This window comes from Tursiops truncatus, chromosome 1 (assembly GCF_011762595.2).
Source record: "Tursiops truncatus isolate mTurTru1 chromosome 1, mTurTru1.mat.Y, whole genome shotgun sequence".
NCBI classification, from domain to species: domain Eukaryota; kingdom Metazoa; phylum Chordata; class Mammalia; order Artiodactyla; family Delphinidae; genus Tursiops; species Tursiops truncatus.
Window position 1 is genome coordinate 153,839,934 of NC_047034.1, and position 18,874 is coordinate 153,858,807.

Sequence of the window (18,874 nt, forward strand, 5' to 3'; positions counted from 1 at the left end):
GGGCTCCCCTGGTGGCGTAGTGGTTGGGAGTCCGCCTGCCGATGCAGGGGACACAGGTTCGTGCCCTGGTCCGGGAAGATCCCACATGCCGCGGAGCGGCTGGGCCTGTGAGCCATGGCCGTTGAGCCTGTGCGTCCGGAGCCTGTGCTCTGCAACGGGAGAGGCCACAACAGTGAGAGGCCCGTGTACCGCAAAAAAAAAAAACAACTCACATCGGAAGCCCGACTGGCGCTGCTGCACTGGGGGAGCAGGACTGTGCTCTGCACACATTTACTTCTCCCAGGCTGGGGTCGTACTGAGTCCCTGCGAGGGCGCTGTGCCTGGAAGGTGCAGAGATAAGAAGAAGGGGCTGAGGTTCTCATTCCTGTGTTAATCCACATTAACATTATCAGGCCTGAATTTTATAAGTGGTAAGCTTCATGATTTGAAACAGTTTTCCTCACTGAGATGGGCTGTGGCGGAGTTGATTCTCATCCCCACTTCAAAGGCTGCTGGTCTCCAAGGGGAGGGGTTGGGGGCTGGGAAGAACACGGCAGGCCTTCGGTTTATATTTACTTTCTGGCTCAGCCTTACTTAGTTCCTCACTTTGTGTTATATAATATGCAGAAATATTCATTCATTAGTACATGTAAGATAATTTGTAAATAAATATTAGGTTGAACCACAAGCAGTCAACCATTTTGATCTTCCAAAATGGCAGTTATCATGTTTTAACAACACACACATGTTGGGGGCAGGTGTGCACCAACTTTTCACCGTTCGTGTACAAGAATAAACATTAGCTGGGAATTCCCTGGCGGTCTCGTGCTTAGGACTCCGCACTTGCACTGCTGTGGGCCAGGGATTGATCCCTGGTTGGGGAACGAAGATGCCATAATCGGTGTGGTGCCAAAAAGAAAAAACAGAATAAACATTAGAGACCCCTGGCCAATACAGCCCTCCTCAGATCCCCATCTGCATCCCCATAACTTATTTCTCTACCCAAGGGTGCTTTAAAATATCTAATCTGGGGCTTCCCTGGTGGCGCAGTGGTTGAGAGTCCGCCTGCCGATGCAGGGGACACGGGTTCATGTCCCAGTCCGGGAAGATCCCACATGCCGCAGAGCGGCTGGGCCTGTGAGCCATGGCCGCTGAGCCTGCGCATCTGGAGCCTGTGCTCTGCAACGGGAGAGGCCACAGCAGTGAGAGGCCCGCGTACCCCAAAAAAAAAAAAAAAAAAAAAAAAAAAAAATCTAATCTGAGTAAGTAATACATGCAAGTGGCATATATTCAAGTGGTACTGAAGTGCGGTCAATGAAAAGTCAGTCCACCTGCCCCTCTGCTCCCAGTTGTCCTTCCCGGGGACAGTTTCCTGTGTGTCCTTCCAGAAGAACCTTGTACATTCATGAGCAGCATGCACACGTATGTGTGTCTATTACCGAAGTGGGAGCATACTTTTTTCAGCTAGTAATATAGCTTAGAAAATGTTCTATCAATGCAGTGGCCTCGTTTCTGTTGGCTACCTGATACTCCCATTACATTTGTTACCAAAATCTATCTAACCCAGTCCTCTACTGATAGTGTTAATGTTATTTCCCATCTTTTGCTGTTTCAGACAGTGTTGTGGTGCATTACACACATCATTTTGCAAACACAATGCTTAGCGGTGGGGTGGCTGAGCCAAAGGGTTGAAATACGTGGAACTCACTGTGACTTTATCTTCCATATCACTTTAAAAATAGGAATACAGGGACTTCCCTGGTGGCGCAGTGGTTAAGAATCTGCCCGCCAATGCAGGAGACACAGGTTCAATCCCTGGTCTGGGAAGATCCCACATGCCGCGGAGCAACTGAGTCTGCGAGCCACAACTACTGAGCCTGCGCGCCCTAGAGGCCGAGCGCCGCAACTACTGAAGCCCGCGTACCTAGAGCCCATGTTCCACAGCAGGAGAGGCCACCGCAGTGAGAAGCCTGCGCACCGCCAAGAAGAGGAGCCCCCGCTCTCCGCAACTAGAGAAAGCCCGCGCTCAGCAACAAGGACCCAGTGCAGCCAAAAAAAAAAAAAAAAAGAATACAAGTATTTCTTTCTCCTTTTCCTTTCCTCCCTATTTGTCCAGTTCCTGAGAATTTTTCTTGGGTAACTTGTTACCCAGAACAGTTGGAATTTTCTGGAACTCTAAACTTTGTAGGGTGGACTGTGACCTCTGGTGTTGCTTTCCAGGTGGAGCTGCAAAGACCCCTGAGAATTCCCTGTTTCTGGCTTAGCACTTACTTTCCATACTTTTCTCTTTAGATTTGTGTTTTCCGATCCTGCCGAGCATTCCAGTTTCTAGGCCCTGTGCTCAGGCCAGGGCTGGCAGCCCTGTGGGCTAAGCAGGCCCCCTGCTCCCCTGGCAGTCCTTACCAGCAGGTGCCAGCAGGTGGCAGGCAGAGCACCACAGCGCCCCTGGCCTTTAGCGAGGCTCTTCTCTGGAGAGCAGCCAGAATCAGAGCCTTTGGGCCCTTCCCAGGGACCTGCCTCCTAGCAACAAGCCTAACCCTGTGCGGTGGGTGGGTTGCCCAGTCCATTTCTCCCACCTAGTTCTGCAGCCATTTCTTAAATGGGTGAGCAGTTTAAGATCACCAGTAGCGGCCTTGAGTCGGGCTTTGAGGCCACACCCCAGAATGACAGCCTGGGGCCTCCTCCCCGTCCAGGAACTAGCCGGAAGGATTTACATACCATGGCCTGGGAAGGCTTCATTTTCCTTAATTGTAGGGCCCTACTTCCTGTCCCTTTCAGCCAAATCTCCCACACCTTTCCCATGACCTGGGAGGCCCCCAGAACAGGCTCTTACTCACCACCCTCTACTCACCCTGCTATATGGTCTAGGGGAAAAAAATGAGCCAGAGGTTTGAGGATCCCTGGGGCAAAAGTGCTAGGATCCCGGAACTGCCTTCTTTAGGGGCAGGAACCCCTGGAGACCAACTGGGCCCAGGGCTTGGGCTGATGGCACTACCCCTCCCCCAACTCTAGATTTGTGTCCCCTTGAATCCCAGTTTCTCTGTGGCTCGCTCAGTCTGTTTCTCACAGAGACCTGCCCAGCGCCTCCTTCAGGGCAGGGGGCTTGCCCTTCTGTGTAGGGGAGACACAGTCTGGCTTTTCCAGGGGAACTGGGAGGAGGAGGGAGGGCACAGAGCGTGGGAAGAGGGAGGAAGTGGCAGCTGGATGGTGACTGGTGGCCTCTCCCAGCCACTCCCCCATACCACCCTGCAGGAGACCAGTGCTGTTTGGGGTGTTAGCAGCACTGGGGTGGAGGTTGCCCAGGAGCTGCTCTCCTGGAGCCCCAAAGCTCTCCTGCTCCTAGTTTAGGCCCTCAGATCTTTAGGGACGGTAGGGCTTCGTCAGGCTGGCGTGGTGCGATGGGGACAGAGGGGGCGGGGACCTCCAGGCAGGGAATTGCATCCAGTTCCCTGCCAGGGAGGCCAAGGTTTCCGTAGTCATCCTGCGCCCCAGTGTGGTTAACCCGAGTGCAGGACAGAACTTGCAAGAAGACCCAGGGTCAGGCCCCTGCTGGTGAGAGCCCCAGGGTGGGGTGTAGGGGCCTAGGGGGGTTGGGGGAAGGGCTGGCAGGAGGCCATCCTCTGTGAGCGCCCCAGGGTCATTTCCCAATGCAGGGATTTGCAGACGCTCCCCATTGGCTTCTCATCCCCTGGAACTAGGAAAACAAAAGGAGGAAAGAGCTGGCAGGGCAGTGGCTGGAGCTTGATCCCCTCCAGCACCTCAGTGGCTTGAGATCCTGTCTCAGGGTCACGTTCTGGCCCTGCCACTCTCTCCTTCACACTTTTTTTTCCCCCAAGTATTTCTATTTTCTTTTATTATTTAAAATTTTTTTTATTGGAGTATCATTGATTTACAATGTTGTGTTAGTTTCAGGTGTACAGCAAAGTGACTCAGTTATACATATATCCATTCTTTTTTAGATTCTTTTCCCCTATAGGTCATTACAGAGTACTGAGTAGAGTTCCCTGTGCTGTACAGCAGGTTCTTATTAGTTATCTGTTTTATATACAGTAGTGTGTACACGTCCATCCCAATCTCCCAATTCATCCCTCCCCAACACCTCTTCCCCCTTGGTAACCATAAGTTTGTTTTCTACAGCTGTGACTCTATTTCTGTTCTGTAAATAAGTTCATTTGTACCATGTTTTTAGATTCCACAAATAAGCAATATCACGTGATACTTGTCTTTCTCTCACACTTTACAACTGTATTGTGAGGTAGGCCAGGAAGCCCAGGCCCCGAGAGGGCCACACAGCCAGTGAGGGGGACCCGAACCCAGGGCTGCTCCCTCCTGTGCTGCCACCAGCCACACTGAGGTGTCCTCTTGTCAAATCTAGGGAGAAGCAGGGACCATCATATCCCTTTCACAGGTGGGGACGCTGAGGCCTCGTGAATAAAGGTGCTTCAGTGGGTGGGGCAGGAGGTGGTGAGGAAAACTTCGCAGTTAAAACCCAAGTCCTGGGAAAGAAACATGCTGGGCATTGGGCCTGGCAGCCTCTGAGCTCTGCCCGGAAGCCAGATTGAGAAAGAGGCCTGGAGGCGAGGCTCCGAACCTTGGATGGCCAGCCCAGCTCAGCCAGGCCGAAGCTGCCGGGAAAGCAAAGACGACGGGGCACCGAACTGACTCAGTCCTCCACGAGCCCGGCCCCAGCTCGCACCTGCCGTGTGGGCTCTGCTGCCCTTGTCCGTGCCTGCCGGCGAGCCAGCAAGGCCAGGCGGTACCACAGCAAGCCCGGACCTGCTGCCCGCTGCCGCCTGTCCACTGCCCACCTGCCTGTGGAATCTGCCTCTTCCTCCCCTCCCCACAAAGCAGGAGCCGCGAATGACCAAGAGTTCAGCTCTGGGCAGGAACCAAGTGTGAGCCTTCACGTTTACGGAGAGCAGGCTGGTGGGATGGGCAGAGGGGTGAAGGCGCCCTGCTTCTCCTTCCAGGCCTCCCTTGGGGCCTCACGGCCTCACGACCCTCCCCACCCCATGGTGTGCAGAGTGGGGGCCGTGTGGGTGGGACTGCTGGCGCACCTGCCGTGAGCAGGGCCGTGGGGTGGTCAGGGCAGCCCTCCGGCTGGAGGGTCCCCATGCAGATGTAACTCCACGTGGCTGTGAGGGGCGGGGCTGAGGGCACCCCCTCCACCTCCATCCCCCTCAGGGGCCCGAGAGTCACTGCGATAGCGTCTGGGTCCCTCCCTTCCTCAGGTTTGTGGGGCCAGGGGACCCCAAGCAGAGGCCCTGCCTGAGTCTGTCCTCCGTGGGACCTCGGGCAAGTCACTCAGCTTCGTCAGCGGCTGATAATGAACTGGACAGTCCGGTATTTTAGCTTCCTGTCTATAAACACAAAGGCCCATAAGTAGCCTTTAATCTGGAATACAGTTCTCGACTGGAAAAACTATTTTATAAACGAGGCAGCGACATTTCCTGGTGCAGGTAAAGCGTCCCGAGGCGGCTGGACACGGCAGGCAAGGAGCGCCTGGTAGAGCGCGACATGGGGGCTTGGAAGTAATGTTTGCTGCAGTCACTATCACATCCCGCGTGCAGATTCCCGCCTCAAGTGCAGGCTTCTACAGAGCGTTCTGGGCCAAGAGCAACTGGTGGGGGGCGGGGGGGACCCTAGTGTGCAGGGAGATCACCGGGGTGGCCTTTCCTACAACATGCTGCACAGCCATTCTATGGGAAAGCAGTTTCTAGAAAAAAATAGATACAATAAAAGCTTCACAAATAAAAAGTACAAATTGGGTGAAATGTTCAAAGATGTAATTCTTTTTTCGTTTCTTTTTTTTTTAAAGGAACTCCTTTATTTATTTATTTGTTTATTTTTGGCTGTGTTGGGTCTTTGTTTCTGTGCGAGGGCTTTCTCTAGTTGCGGCGAGTGGGGGCCCCTCTTCATCACGGTGCGCGGGCCTCACTATCTCGGCCTCTTTTGGTGCGGAGCACAGGCTCCAGACACGCAGGCTCAGTAGTTGTGGCTCACGGGCCTAGTTGTTCCGCGGCATGTGGGATCTTCCCAGACCAGGGCTCGAACCCGTGTTTCCTGTATCGGCAGGCAGACTCTCAACCACTGTGCCACCAGGGAAGCCCAAAGGTGTAATTCTTAAAACTATTTTTTCCACTGCTGATGGTGTTTGGGGATCATCTGACTGTCCAGCTTTTCACTTAAAATACTTAACATTTATACCTCATTTTTATCTGAAAAAGAAAAAATTGTGTAGGACTTCCCTGGTGTCCCCACCAGGGACACCCCTTCCCAGGAGGTCCCCACCCCTGCCCACCTGCTTGGAGGTTACCCTGGCAGGGCCTCTCCAGGCTGATTCCACCCCAGTGCCCCCCTACTCCACTCCAGGCCTGAAGCAGGGTAAGATCTGGGAGGATGGGACAGAGCTGAGCCCTTAGGCCCACTCTACAAGCTCTCCTGCAACGCTCAGCTCTGCTCACGGGGCAGACGGAGGGGCCAGCCTGATCCATCCCCCTACTCTCCCGCAACAGCACCCCTTCCCCACGCTGCAGCCTCAGGACTCCAAGCTTCACGCTTCTGCTTCCTGACACTCTGCCCGTGTGTCCACAGCCGCCTCCTCTCAAGGCCTGACCCAAGGCCCCAGGAAGGACTCCTCTACCCCAAGGGACAGAGCACTCTCGGTAGAACTCAGAAAACCCTCCTTCCAGAGAAGGGTCAGGGAGCTGGTGTGGAGGAAGATCCGGGGTGCCCACCTGTGACCTTCCATCACCCAGGAGCCGGCTCCACCCGGAAGCAACAAAGACCATCACCTCTTAGAGGGGCTCAGATTGTACTTTATTGATGTGTGAAGAGAGGCGAGGGCTTTCCAGTTAAAATATTTAACATTTACACCTGTACACACACATACACATGTCCCCCCTTGGGGAAGGGCGAGATGGCTCTGAACACAGAGGAAGGGGGGAGGAGGAGAGGGTGGGGCAGAGTGCCCTTGACCCTGCAGGAGCGATGGGATAGGAGCACAGAGTGGGACGGAAGAGGAAGTGGGTTATTAAGAAGCATCTTGCTTACTAACATGAAGCCCCGTGCCCGCTAGAGCACGGACGAGGCCTCATTGGCTTAGAGGAGGGCCCACGGAGGGCGGGCACACGGTGCCCAACGAGCCGGCCAAGGCCGGCATCCCAGGGACGGGGCGGAGGTGGGGGGCCGTGCAGAGGGCCCCCAGCCCAGGCCTCTGCTCCCCGCTGCCTCCCTCCCCGCCCTCTGAGAGGAAGGAGGGTTTGGGCCTCAGCCACGGACTGACAGCCGTTACCGGCAGCGTCTCCTTGAACTACAGACACAATGTGCATCAACAGGGCGATCGCTCCTGACCCCTTGGCGGACGCCTAGAGGTGCCAGAACCAATCCTACAGTATCTTTGGTTTGTGGGTTCTCTTCCCTACTCGAATCCTCCCTCTGCGCAGCCTCCAGGCTGGGGCCGGGGCTGGGCTGCTCGAAGGCTCAAAGCCCAGCCCGGCAGCCCTCGGAGGCCGGAGGTGCTGCCCGGGCGGCTGGCCGGCTTACTCGCTGTGGTGCTGGGACTTGTAGGAGAGGATCTCGGCGGCCAGCTGCTGGGGGTCCAGGAGCTGCGGGAAGCGCCCCATCACAGCCTCCACCAGGTGCGGGGGGAAGACGCCGCACAGCTTGGTGTACACGCTGGCTCGCTCCTTGGCTAGGCTGCCCGCCCCGCCCCAGGGGCCCCTGTCAGCCCCTGGGCCCGGCACCCGGGGCTCCTGCAGGACTGGGGTGGTTGGGGGCAGCTGGTACGGCTCAGACCAGTACTCTCGAGGTGGAAAGGCAGCTGGCGGGGGTGCGTAGTCAGCAGGGACGCTGAAGTGGCCAGCACCCACGGCCCGGCCGAAGGCAGAGAAGGCCGGAGTGGTGGGGAGCTCGGCCCCATAGGGGCGGTAGCCGGCATAAGGGCCCCGAGGTGGGCCCGGCTCAACAGGGCCGCCTCCTCGAATCCCCCAGAGTTCTGACATCTGGCTCTCCAGGGAGCCAATGCCCGAGTCCAGGCAATCCTGGGAGGTATACGGGAGAGAGTCCAGGGTCTGCGGGAACCAGTCCGAGGGCCCAAAGCTGCTGCCACTGCCCCCACTAGGTGGGAGGCTCCTGCCTGCTGCGTTGAAGGTCTGTGTCAGGCCTTCCCGGGGGGTTCCCGGGGATGCCTGGGCCCCCAGCTTCTTCCCATCCGGGCTGCACTGCTCGTGCTCTGTTGGCAGAGAGCCGGGCTGAGAGGAAGGTGAAGGCCGCCGGCCACTTTTCTCCTTGCTCGGCGGCCTGGGGGGCGAGAGGAGGGCGTTGGCACGGAGCTCGTCAGCCACAGAGCGCTGGGGCCGGCTTGGCCGCTCGGGGTGGAAGAATCGGCACTTGATCCCATAGGTGCATTTCCTCCCTGGGAGAGAATTAAGGAGGGCTCTCAGCCGGGGGGGCTCTAGAACCAGGGGGTGGGAGACGGAAGTGGGTAGCACAGGAAACATGGGGTTGGGAGTCCCCGAGAGAAAGAACGTGGGACGCAGCCCGACTCAGGCAAGAGAGGAAGGGGATGGCGTGAGCAGGGCCCTGGAGGGTGGAGCTGGGGGTCTTACCATAGGGACACGGCTGCTTCCTGTGCTCGGCCATGAGTGGCTTCTTACGCAGGAAGTTGTCCAGGCTCGGCCCGTGACGGCCCAAGGGGTCATCAGGGGGCATGAACCTGTGGAGGAGGTGCGAGACATGAAGGGGGACTTCCCAGTGCCGACGAGGGGGCAGGACAGGAAGCCTCGATAGCACGGAGAGGAGGGCAGCTCCTAAAACTGGTGTCTGCCCAGCAGGACATCCCTGGGCTCTCGGGGGTACTGTCCCAAGGGAGTGGAGGAGGTCCCAGGCCAGAAGGCCGCAGCCATGGGCGCCTTTAGGGCGACTCTCCTGCTGGGAGCTCGCAGAGGCCGAACATCTGAATCTAAGGCTGCATCCGCTGGCCTCTGGTCAGAGCTTCGGTGCTGGCGAGTGGAGATGCTCTCTTGGAAGCACTGGCCACCCTGTGCCACATGCTCCTTCTCCATCCCCCAGATTAGAAAGCCCCAGTCTGGCCCCAGCCTGACCCTTCCTAGTGGGGCCTGCTGCCTGGGCCCGAGGCCACGGCCCTGCAGCAGAGTTGCCCCAGCTCCACCCCTCCCACAGGCACCTCCCGGCGTTGTCGGGAACGTACTTGTCGTTGACGAAGGAGTACATGAGCAGCCGCTCCTCGATGAAGCGCTTCCACTCCTGCCGCTCGCCCTGGAGGTCCCGGTAAGTGTCATTAGAGACCACGATGCCATCGGACTCGAAGGCCAGCTTCACGATGAAGCGGTCGTCATAGCAGACCACGCGCTTGCCGCCCACACGCCTCGACGGCGTGAACACCAGGATCTTCTTCTTCTCCAGGTCCCGCAGGATATGCTGGTCTGGGAGGCAGCAGGGGCGCAGGTCAGGGCCCAGCCTGGACCCAGAGCCAGCTCGCAGGGCTCCCTGAACCCCCGGTTGCCGGACACAGGGCTCTCAACTCCAGGGTCGCGGGAACAGGAAGAGGCTCTGCAGAGGCCCAGCCCCTCGCTGCCTCGCAGCCCCTCTGCTGAGGCCCAGCCCCTCGCTGGGCCTGGCGCCTAGTTTGCTGCCCAAAGACCAAGGACCCCGGAGAACAGGCTGGCAGGTCCTGCTCAGGGAAGGCTCCTCAGTAGAGCTGGGCTGCCTCTTTCCCGCTCCTGGACACCAGGCCTGGTCGCGCCCAGCCTGTTCTCGAGGGATCTAGGAATGAGCCGCGGCTTGAGCTGGGGTCAGAGGAGTGTCTCAACCAGGACAGAAGGACCCACCCAGAAGGGGCTGCTTCTCTTGGAACGGGCGGCCCCAGCCAGCCTGCCCCCACATCTCAAGACTTCCAGGGAAATAAACTCAGGCTCTCCTCCCGAAGGCTGGGGCTCATGTAAGAGCAATGGTGGCAGCTGGCGCTTGCTGTGTGTGTGCCAGGTGCTCTTCTGAGCACCTACGTGCATTAACCCGTGTGATCCTCACAACCAACCCTGCGAGTGTATCAGATCCTCACCCCATCCCGCGTCTCAGATGAGGGGCAAGTGGCTCAGAGCCAGAAGGGACTGAGCCAGGATTCCAGAGCCCAGGGGCTTAGCCGCCACACCACGCCGCCCCTGTGCCGTTGGGGACATGGCAAGAGCACGCCACCATTAGGTGAGGGAGGTGCCCAGGACCCGGAGGCAGAGGTTGCCCAAGGTGATCTCCAAGGGCTGCTGTTCAGAGCAGGGATGCTGAGGACAGCAAAAGCCAGGAAAAGAATGCCGGTCCCTGCTTGGGATCTAGAAGCTGTTGCTCACGCCCAAAGGGTCTCTACTGAGAACAGGGGCTCCTGGGGCAGGGAGACCATGCCCCTTCAGAGGTGCCACTCACCTGTGATGGGCACATCGGGCCGAGGCTGCTCCTTCCTCCAAGATGGTACAAACACTGTGATGTCTGTGTGGCCCCGCTCCAGAAACCAGTTCACTGCCAGGAGGATACCCCGACAAGAGAAGACCTCCTTGTTCCCGTGGCTGGGGAGGAGAAGAGGACGGGGTCGGCCTGCTGCTCCCAGATCCGCACAGGAGGGAGGTGGGTTGCACTCCAGCCCCTGCCCTGGTCGGCGGAGCTGCTGGGCTCAGCCCCCTGCCTTCTGGCCGGGGGCCTAGGGCCTGTATTCCCTGCTGGTTCCCACACTGCCAGGGATGGCCAGACCCGGGGCTTTCCCTGAGGTTCCGTCTCCTGACAGTGAGGAAACGCCCAGGAATCTGGCAGCACTCGCTTCCCACATGGGGAAGGGTCAGGCCGCTTACAACACACCTGGGGGTGGGGGAAAGGCACTGGGACCATGGGGACACAGATACACACAGGCTGACTGAGTCACCACCCCTCCCTCGCCGGCTCGGCAGGGCTGGGGGTGGGTGCTGGGAAGGAGAAACCAGATTGCTCCGGATTAAAGTTGGATTACAGTTCAGTCCTGCTCAAACCGCAGGGGCTGGGACTGAGGAGGGCGAGGGACACAGGGCAGGAGGCAGCTGTGAGGCCTTCCGTTCTGAAAGGGAAAGGAATTGCTTTTCCTCTGACTGCCAATTCCCCAAAACGCCTGGACTCCCTGTTCTCTTCTTGCCCTTTTGGAGAAGGCATGACCCGAGGCAAAAAGATGGTCTGGAAGACTCTGGGGACTCTGCCAGCAGGAGAGCTGGGAAATGGGACATCCCAGGGCCGTGGACCAGACCTCACCCCATCCAAATGCGGCTGGGCCCAGACGCAAGCCCTGAGGTTGCTCTGGCTCAGCCTCTCTGTCTGAAAAATGGGCCGGGTGGTCTGCAGCCTCCTTAAGAAGGGCCCATGTCAGTGTGACAACGTTCCTGTTTTCTTGAGGCCAAAGACAGTCCAACAAAGTGGAGGTTCCAGCTGGCTTCCTGGGAATGGAAGGGGGCTCCCAGGTAATACTGGGTGTCATGGCAGGGCTCCAGGACCAGGCTAGGGGCCTGGAAGGGGTGAGCTGGGGCTCTCACCCCGACAGTCCCTGCCCCTCAGCGAACAACTGAGACTCTCATTATTTGGCACATAAAACAGAATAAGCGTTATGCAAAAGAGGCAACTCCATGGCCAACCACATCCTGTGGCTGGCTTGGGGGCGGTAATAGCTGGAGCCCCAAGAGAAGTAGAAAGGGAGGTAGGGTAGCTGGCGGGCACAGAGGCTGTCTGGGAGTGAGGCGGGGGGCTCCCAGGGCTGAAGGTCTCCGTAAACTGTAGGTGAGGCAAAGTCCAGCCGGAAGGCAGGGCTCATTCCCACCAGGTGGGGCCTCCCTGCCATCTGCCGGCCTGCTTATAATAAAAGTTAACATTTACTGAGAGCTGTGAGGCAGGCCCTGATCTCCATGCTCAATACTGAATCACCAGCAAGTCTCTGAGGAGGGTACTATCATTAAAGGGCCCTGGCCCACCCCACTTTTTTTTTTGCTGTGCTGCGTGTCATGTGGGATCTTAGTTGACCGACCAGGGATTGAACCCGAGCCCCCTGCATTGGAGGTGCACAGTCTTAACCCCTGGACCACCAGGGAAGTCCCACTTGCCCTTTTATTCAGGTGTGGAAACTGGTCCACAGAGGGCAACCAGTTGCCAGCATCACACAGTAGCAGCGGTCCAACCGAAATGCAGACCCAGAGGCTGTGCTCATAGCCACCACGGGTGTTGATGCTACGACAGTACAGAGACAAGTGCCAACCCTGACAGCAGGCCCGGAGCGGGGATGGGTGGGTACCAAGCACCTGCTGGAGGCCAGGTACGTGTCACACCTCCTTGCTTCATCCTTACAAGGCTCTGAGACTCGTCGAAGGTCCCCTGGCTACTGGTAAGAGGCAGAACTTGAACCCACATCTGGGGGTACTGGATTGCCCCTAACAGAAGAGCTGAGGTTTATTTAGGAAAGAAAAAAGCTCCCGAAGTTGAGTGTGAACAAACTGTTCAGAGGGTGGGGCAGGCTGGGAACAGGGAAAACCATGCACCTGGCAAACTCCTCTCCTCTGTCAGGACCCAGGTGAGGTGTCACTGCCTCTGAGAGGCCTTCCCTGACCTGGCAGGATGGGTCAGGTCCCAGGTCTGTCTTCGCAATGCCCAGTGCTTCCCCCTGCCCTAGGCCTTCTGTCTCCCCAGAAATGTGGGGATGGGATCATCTCTGCCTTGGATCCCCGTCTCAGGTACGCAGTCTGCACATGCATTTACCTGCCTCCTTCTACACACACGTGTGTACCTGCATATGCCCCATCCCAGGCCAGCACCTGCAAGCCCTGGGACTTCATGGGACACCGGGGCTTCCAGGACAGTGTACTGCTTCTGGGCAGCAGAAACCCTGGCTGGGGACAAGTCTGCTCTCAGCCGCCCTAGCCCCCAGAATATCCCTTAAGCAGGTGGTCAGAGCCTTAGTCTTGGGAGAAGTAGAACACATGTTCCAGTCCCTTGAGTCAAGCCCAGATCCTGCCCTCCCAAGCCAGGAGTGCCTCTCTACAGCTAACTTTAGACCCCCTTCGCTGCTGTGGAGGAAGCTGTGCTGGCACGGGAAAACCAGACATCCTCCCATCCCACACCACAGTCCTGTCGGCCCAGAAGGTCAGGGCCCCTCAGCCTGTCTAACGAGACTCCGGTAAGATGTGCGATTCCGTAGGAGACTCCAGCTCAGCAGCTCCCGCCCTAGGGCACAGGGCAGGGCGAAAAGGCAGGCTACCCAGGTGAAAAGATCTGCCTGGGCCGGGCCCAGCTAGTGGAGAAAAATTCCCTTAGAAGGAAACAGAGGTGAATTTCCCCACGATTTGCATATGGCAGGGGCTGGCCCGCCAGCCCTGGGCGGGAGGGGGCAGGAGGGCAGGAACCCTGCAGCAGCTGAGACAGGAAGTTTGAGGCTGGAATTCCCCTCCTGCTACTGCCCCAGCTCAGAAAGCCCCTGCGGCTCGGCCTCTGGCCACCCACTGCATCACCTGCCCCTCCTCCCGCCTAGGCCCCTCCTCCTTCTGCCGGGACACAAACACACACAGCACATGGCTGCCCCCGGGGCTCGGCGCTCCTGGCCCAGCCCCTGGAGGAGGGAGCCACTGACTGATCCCAGCCAAACACTGCTGAAAGGGATCCCCTAACTCTCAAAGCACACACCGGGACCAGCGGCCGCTGGCTTGTGGATGCCAGCTTTCCTCAATTTCCACCTAGGCTCCATCCATTTCAGAGATGGGAAGACTGACTGACCCAAAAGTGGCTGGAAGAGGGCCACCTGCACACCTGCTGAGCTGGGCCAGGACCAGTCAGACAGCTGAGCTGGGCCAGGTGGGCCAGGTGTGGGAGGGGCAGAGGGGGCAAAGGCCTAGAGGCCTTAGGCAGCCCACCTGAGAGACCTCAGGGAAGCCAGGGGAGGAGCCCTTCCCACTCCACACCTGTGTATGGGATCTCCCCATCCACACCCACAGGAACCTTTCCTTGTGAACCATCCACCCAACCCTGACTCACCAGCCTGCCTTGAAAGGACTGGGAGAAAGCAGGGCCAGAGGGCAGGGCCTGGATGGAAGGGAAGTCTGGGCTCCCTGGGGTCCGCGGCAGCCCTCCTGCCACCCCTCCCCTCCCCCCCAACCCCCCCGAGCCTGCGTAGGGGAGAGGTGGGATGGTTATGGGCCTGAGTCCTGGCTCTGGCCCCTGGGGAGCCCTCAGAGGCCAGGCCAGCACAGGTGGCTCCAGCAGAAGTGACCCAAGTCACTGCTCCCCTGGAGCCAAAGGATCAAGCTACCCACCCACACCCCTGACGTAGAGCCAGATCCTCAAGGTTACTCTTGGTCACAGCTGCAAAGGCCTCAGTAGCTGGGCTCGCTTCCATGGGAGCCCAGGTCTGGGACAAGGCCTCAGCAGTCCCAGACTCTGAATAATAGTAACAATAACAACAACTACTACTGATAATGAGCCCTTACTTCTCTCCAGGTTCTGTGCATTCACTCCTCACAACCACCACTTGAGGGGGTGGGTTATCCCCATCTCATGGAGGAGGAAAGAAGGCTCCTATGTAGTAAGCTGGAGCCCACAGTCTGGTCCCTCTTGAAGAGCATAAGGTAGCTCTGGAGACAGAAGGACCTGAGTTCGAATCTTTGCTCCGGCACTTACCAGTCGTGTGACCCTGAGCAACACTTTGAGCTCCCTCAAACATCCCTAAAACCTACTTCCAAGAAGCCATGAGGATTAAGGGAGCCTCCTGGCACACAGTAGGGCCTCCACAAAGGGCTTTCCCTTCCTCTAGACCAGTCTGGAGAAGAGGTCACACTCCTTTCTGAAATCCTCTCTACCAGAGGTGCAGAGACACACGGCCACAGTCTTGGCCACAGAAGTGACATGTACCTCATGGCCACGTTGCTCCCATCGATGACCACAGGCCTCAGGTCACTGCCCTCCTTGTCCTCCTCGGGGGGAGAGGGCTCCAGGATGGGGGCCTTGGGGTTGCCCCCGCCCCGGGGGACCAGAGGCAGCTGAGGGCAAGGGTCCGGCGATGCCTGGCGCTCCCGCTCGGCCGCTGACCCATGTTTCACCAGCTCGCCCAGCACAGTGTTGGTGTCTGCCTGGACCCCCAGCTTCTGCAGGACACTGTGGATCTCAGCAGATGAGTAGCCCAGCTTCCGGAAGAAGTCAACCTTCATCTGCAGCTCTGCAGTCCTTGCCTCCTCAGCCGTGGACTCCTGGGCCGGCCTGGGGGTCCCTCGGCAGCTGTGGCCGTCTTCAAGCTCCCACAGACTCATGGTGGGGTGGCTTCCTGGGTGGGCCTCTCTCTCCACCGGCCACTCACAGCTCAGACTGGTGGAAGGCACTTGTCACAGCTCCTGTATGACAACCATGAGGGTTAGGGGTGCGGAATGGCTCTCTCTCTCTCACCCCTCTCCTGACCCCGCCCCATCCAACAGGATGAGACCACACGGACTGGTGGCAGTATGCAAAATGCAAAGCCATCTTCCGTGTTGCCTCTGTTATCCTCTCAAAAGCCTTCCCAGCTAGGGAGCATCATTCCCATAATACAAAGGAGGAAACTGAGCCACAGACGTTACGAACTTGCTCTAGGTCATCCAGCTGTTAGCTGATGGCGCAAGGACTTGAACTTAGGCAGTCTGACCCCTCCTCCCACCCCAACCCCAGCCCCCCGCCAACCCAGGGGACCCAGAAGTCTTGGGAGGCCTCCGAGGACCTCGACGCGCCCCGACAGCTGCGGGGCGGGGCTCTCAGATGGAAACCCACTGGGTTGGAACTGCGTTGTGGGGGGGCTTCCCCCTTGAAGCCATCGCCTCCTCCCGCCCGCCTGCCCAGTGCTCGGAGCCCAGGCCAGGAGGCGCGGGGCCCGTGGCCGGACTCCCGGACCGGGGGAGGGGAAGTTTCCGGGGTGACCCACCAGAGAGAAAAGTTGCTGGGAAACTCTGGTTGGCCTCCGGGCTCGGTGACGCTTAGGGTGTCCCGGCCCAGAGCCTCGCGAGCGCTGTCTTCCTCCTCCGGACCTCGGTCTCCCTACCCCCAAGATCCTCCGACTTGGACTAAGTTGGGAGGATCCTGGGGGTAGGGGAGGCCGGAGCCGACCGGCCCCACGTCCCTCCCGCTCAGGTCAGTCCCAGCCAAAGCCCTTCCCATCCGCTCCTCCGCCCTCCCCCTAAGCCCGCACTCGCGCCCCATCCCCGTCGCGCGCGCCTCACCCTGCCGTGCGCCTGCCGCGGCCGGCGGCATCTCCATGGGGCCGAGTCCCGGGGGCAAGGCCGGCGGCGCTTTTATACGGGGCGGGTGGGCGGCACTCGGGACCATGACGCGGAAGCCGGGCGGGCGTGGGAGAGCCGGCCCGGGCGGCAGGGGGCGGAGCGGCCATCGCCCCTTCCTGCTCCTCCCCCTCCCCGCCCCCTCCCCGCCCCATCCCTCCCCACACAGCCCAGGCCTCAGGCCCCGCCCCCGCGGCCCGAGAGCGCCAGGCCTGGCCAGGAATCCGGGCTGGAGCCGCGGGGAGCTGCCTCTTCCGTGAGCCTCTAGCCTCCCGCGGCGAGGAGATCTGCAGGGCAGGAGTGCACGGCCCGCAGGCGTAAGGTAAGCCCAGGCTGAACCAAGTATGCGCACCGAGTTAGGCTCGGGCAGACCTAGTGTACGGCGATACAGGCACAGGTACAGCCGCGTACTTTCAGACCTAACTAAGTACGCGGAAGGTACAGTACGGGACACAGGCGTTGGTCCACACACACGGTTGGAGGCAGAGCCATAGTTATCAAGACAGTACACCCAGGCAGGCACTTTTCGCATTGAGACAGGAATACTCAACAGGTACACCGTGATTGGAGCAGGTACACAGAGCTGGGGCCCCATCCAGGGACAGGTACAATTTTTTCTGAAATAAGGACCTTGACAGGATAGAAGGGCAGGTACAACCTGCCTTGTCCCAGCTGGAAAGACTTGCAACCAGGACCAGGAGCTCCCATTCCAGGGCCCCAGGTGCCACCTTTGTCACTTTTGAAACCACCAATGATCCCACCTAGCCAAGCCCCTGCTTTGTTGTCTGGTCATCTTTAAAGACCCCCAAATACCTCTTCTTCTGCGTCTTCCAGGCACAGGACCCCCAGGGGCTGGCCTCCAGGAGAGGGGGAAAACGAGGCTCCTTCCGTGTGCCAGCACACGTGCTCACCACTACTCCTGCCCAGTGCTGTGTGTACTGTAGACATAATCTTCAGAACAGACCCTTTTATAGTTGGGAAAAATTCAGTGAAAAGTGCAGTATATTTAGACATTCATTCATTGTATTAACTACCTTTACGGTAGTAAAAATATTAAGTAATGAGTCCAGGTTAATAAACATAATGATGATAAGTCAACCACAGTGATAATACCTCGCATTTATGGAGTACTCGCTGGGCAGCAGGCACTGTGTCAGCGCCTTGCAGACACTTCCGTGCCTTTGCATCTCCTATCTCAGCCCCGGGAGTGCCCTCCCCTTCTTCCCTCCCTACTGCTGCCTGGCCAATTCTATTCCTCTTTTTTTTTTTTTTTTTTTTGCGGTACGCGGGCCTCTCACTTGTGGCCTCTCCCGTTGCGGAGCACAGGCTCCGGGCGCAGGCTCAGCGGCCATGGCTCACGGGCCCAGCCGCTCCGCAGCATGTGGGATCTTCCCGGACTGGGGCACGAACCCGTGTCCCCTGCATCGGCAGGTGGACTCTCAACCACTGCGCCACCAGGGAAGCCCCCTATTCCTCTTTTTGATGTTGTCACCTCCTCTGTGAGGCCTGCCCAGACTCCTTTGGTGCTGAGTTGCTTCCTCCTCGGTGCTCCCACAGCCCCCTGTCTATGTCCCTATGTGCCGGATTGTGATTGCCAGCCTGGACCGCCTCCTGGGCCAGGACGGGCTGGGACTCCGCCCGTACTCCCAGGCCCTGTGCTGCCCAGCACTGTGCCAGAGGGAGCCAGCAGGACTGGGCAATGAGTCATGCAGCTCCGTGTCCTCCCAGAGTGAGCCGCAGTCTCGCTCTCTTCCGGCTCATGAAGGCGGCTCTTTCCCGAGAAGCTGACTCTTTTCTGCAGAACCCAGGACTGCTCCGGGGAAACCCTGCTCCACTTCTAGCTGGATTTTGCAAACTTTGGCCCGAATCCGCAGGAGCCCTCTGGATCTAATGTGCTCAGCCCACCCGCTCCACACCCCCCGCCCCCCCCCCGCTTCCCTTGAACGCCTGTGTCAGTGGCTGGGCTTGCCAACTTCCTTCCTGGAGCCTTCCTGCTCTCCTGCCACCTGCTTGCACCTGGCTAGCCTGAGTGGGGTCTGCAGAGCTCCGGGACTGGTTGCCCCCTGGGCGGGGCGGGGGGGGGGGGCGGCGAGGAGAGGCTGGAGAGAGAAAGGTCCCAGGAATTACCTAGGATTTCGGTAGCTCCACCAGGCAGCTCAAACTGGGAAGGACACAGGAGCTAGGTCACCACTGTAGGAAGCGTGGGCAGGCTGCCCCCAAGCCTTAGCAGTGTGGCCGCAGAGGTTCAGTCCCACAAGCCCTCCTGGAAATGGAGAAAGGGCCAGATCCCCCCCATGTTTTGAGGCTCCTAATATATTTTAAAAAGACTTGTCGGACTTCCCTGGCAGTCTAGAGGTTAAGACTCTGTGCTTCCACTGCAGGGGGCGTGGTTTCAATCCCTGGTCAGGGAACTAAGGTCCCACATGTCACATGGCATGGCCAAAAAAAAAAAAAAAAAAAGACTTGTCACACTAGGAGCTATAAAAATTGAAGTATGTTTTAAAATTCAGTTGAACAAATGAACTGTTTCATCATGTATTCAAATGCAGTGCAGTACATTTGGACTATTGACAAGATAATTGGAGGGTTTGTTT

At 58.5% G+C, this 18,874-nt stretch overlaps 2 protein-coding genes across 4 annotated transcripts in view; one reads left to right on the forward strand and one right to left on the reverse strand.

The window, feature by feature from the left end:
• MEAF6 (MYST/Esa1 associated factor 6) overlaps positions 1–5,968 on the forward strand; it is a 31,706-nt gene extending 25,738 nt beyond the window's left edge. Inside the window, exon 6 of the mRNA XM_073791854.1 lies at positions 1,722–5,968. Within this exon, the coding sequence (XP_073647955.1) occupies positions 1,722–1,854 (133 nt within the window). The 3' untranslated portion in view covers positions 1,855–5,968. The remainder of the gene's footprint in view (positions 1–1,721) is intronic.
• An 808-nt stretch (positions 5,969–6,776) lies between these two features.
• Positions 6,777–18,088, reverse strand: ZC3H12A (zinc finger CCCH-type containing 12A). 3 transcript variants are annotated; one of them, XM_033837885.2, is made up of 6 exons: positions 17,094–18,088; positions 14,893–15,368; positions 10,417–10,556; positions 9,191–9,425; positions 8,589–8,695; positions 6,777–8,395 (listed from the first exon to the last, which is right to left on the reverse strand). In XM_033837885.2, the coding sequence occupies exons 2-6, from the start codon at positions 15,285–15,287 to the stop codon at positions 7,521–7,523; spliced, it is 1,752 nt and encodes a 583-aa protein (XP_033693776.1). In that variant the 5' UTR covers positions 15,288–15,368; positions 17,094–18,088; the 3' UTR covers positions 6,777–7,520. The 3 variants fall into 3 exon arrangements, with proteins under 3 accessions (XP_033693776.1, XP_033693758.1, XP_033693767.1); XM_033837867.2 differs by lacking the exon at positions 17,094–18,088 and adding an exon at positions 16,224–16,356; XM_033837876.2 differs by lacking the exon at positions 17,094–18,088 and adding an exon at positions 15,929–16,058.
• Positions 18,089–18,874: the final 786 nt, after the last annotated feature.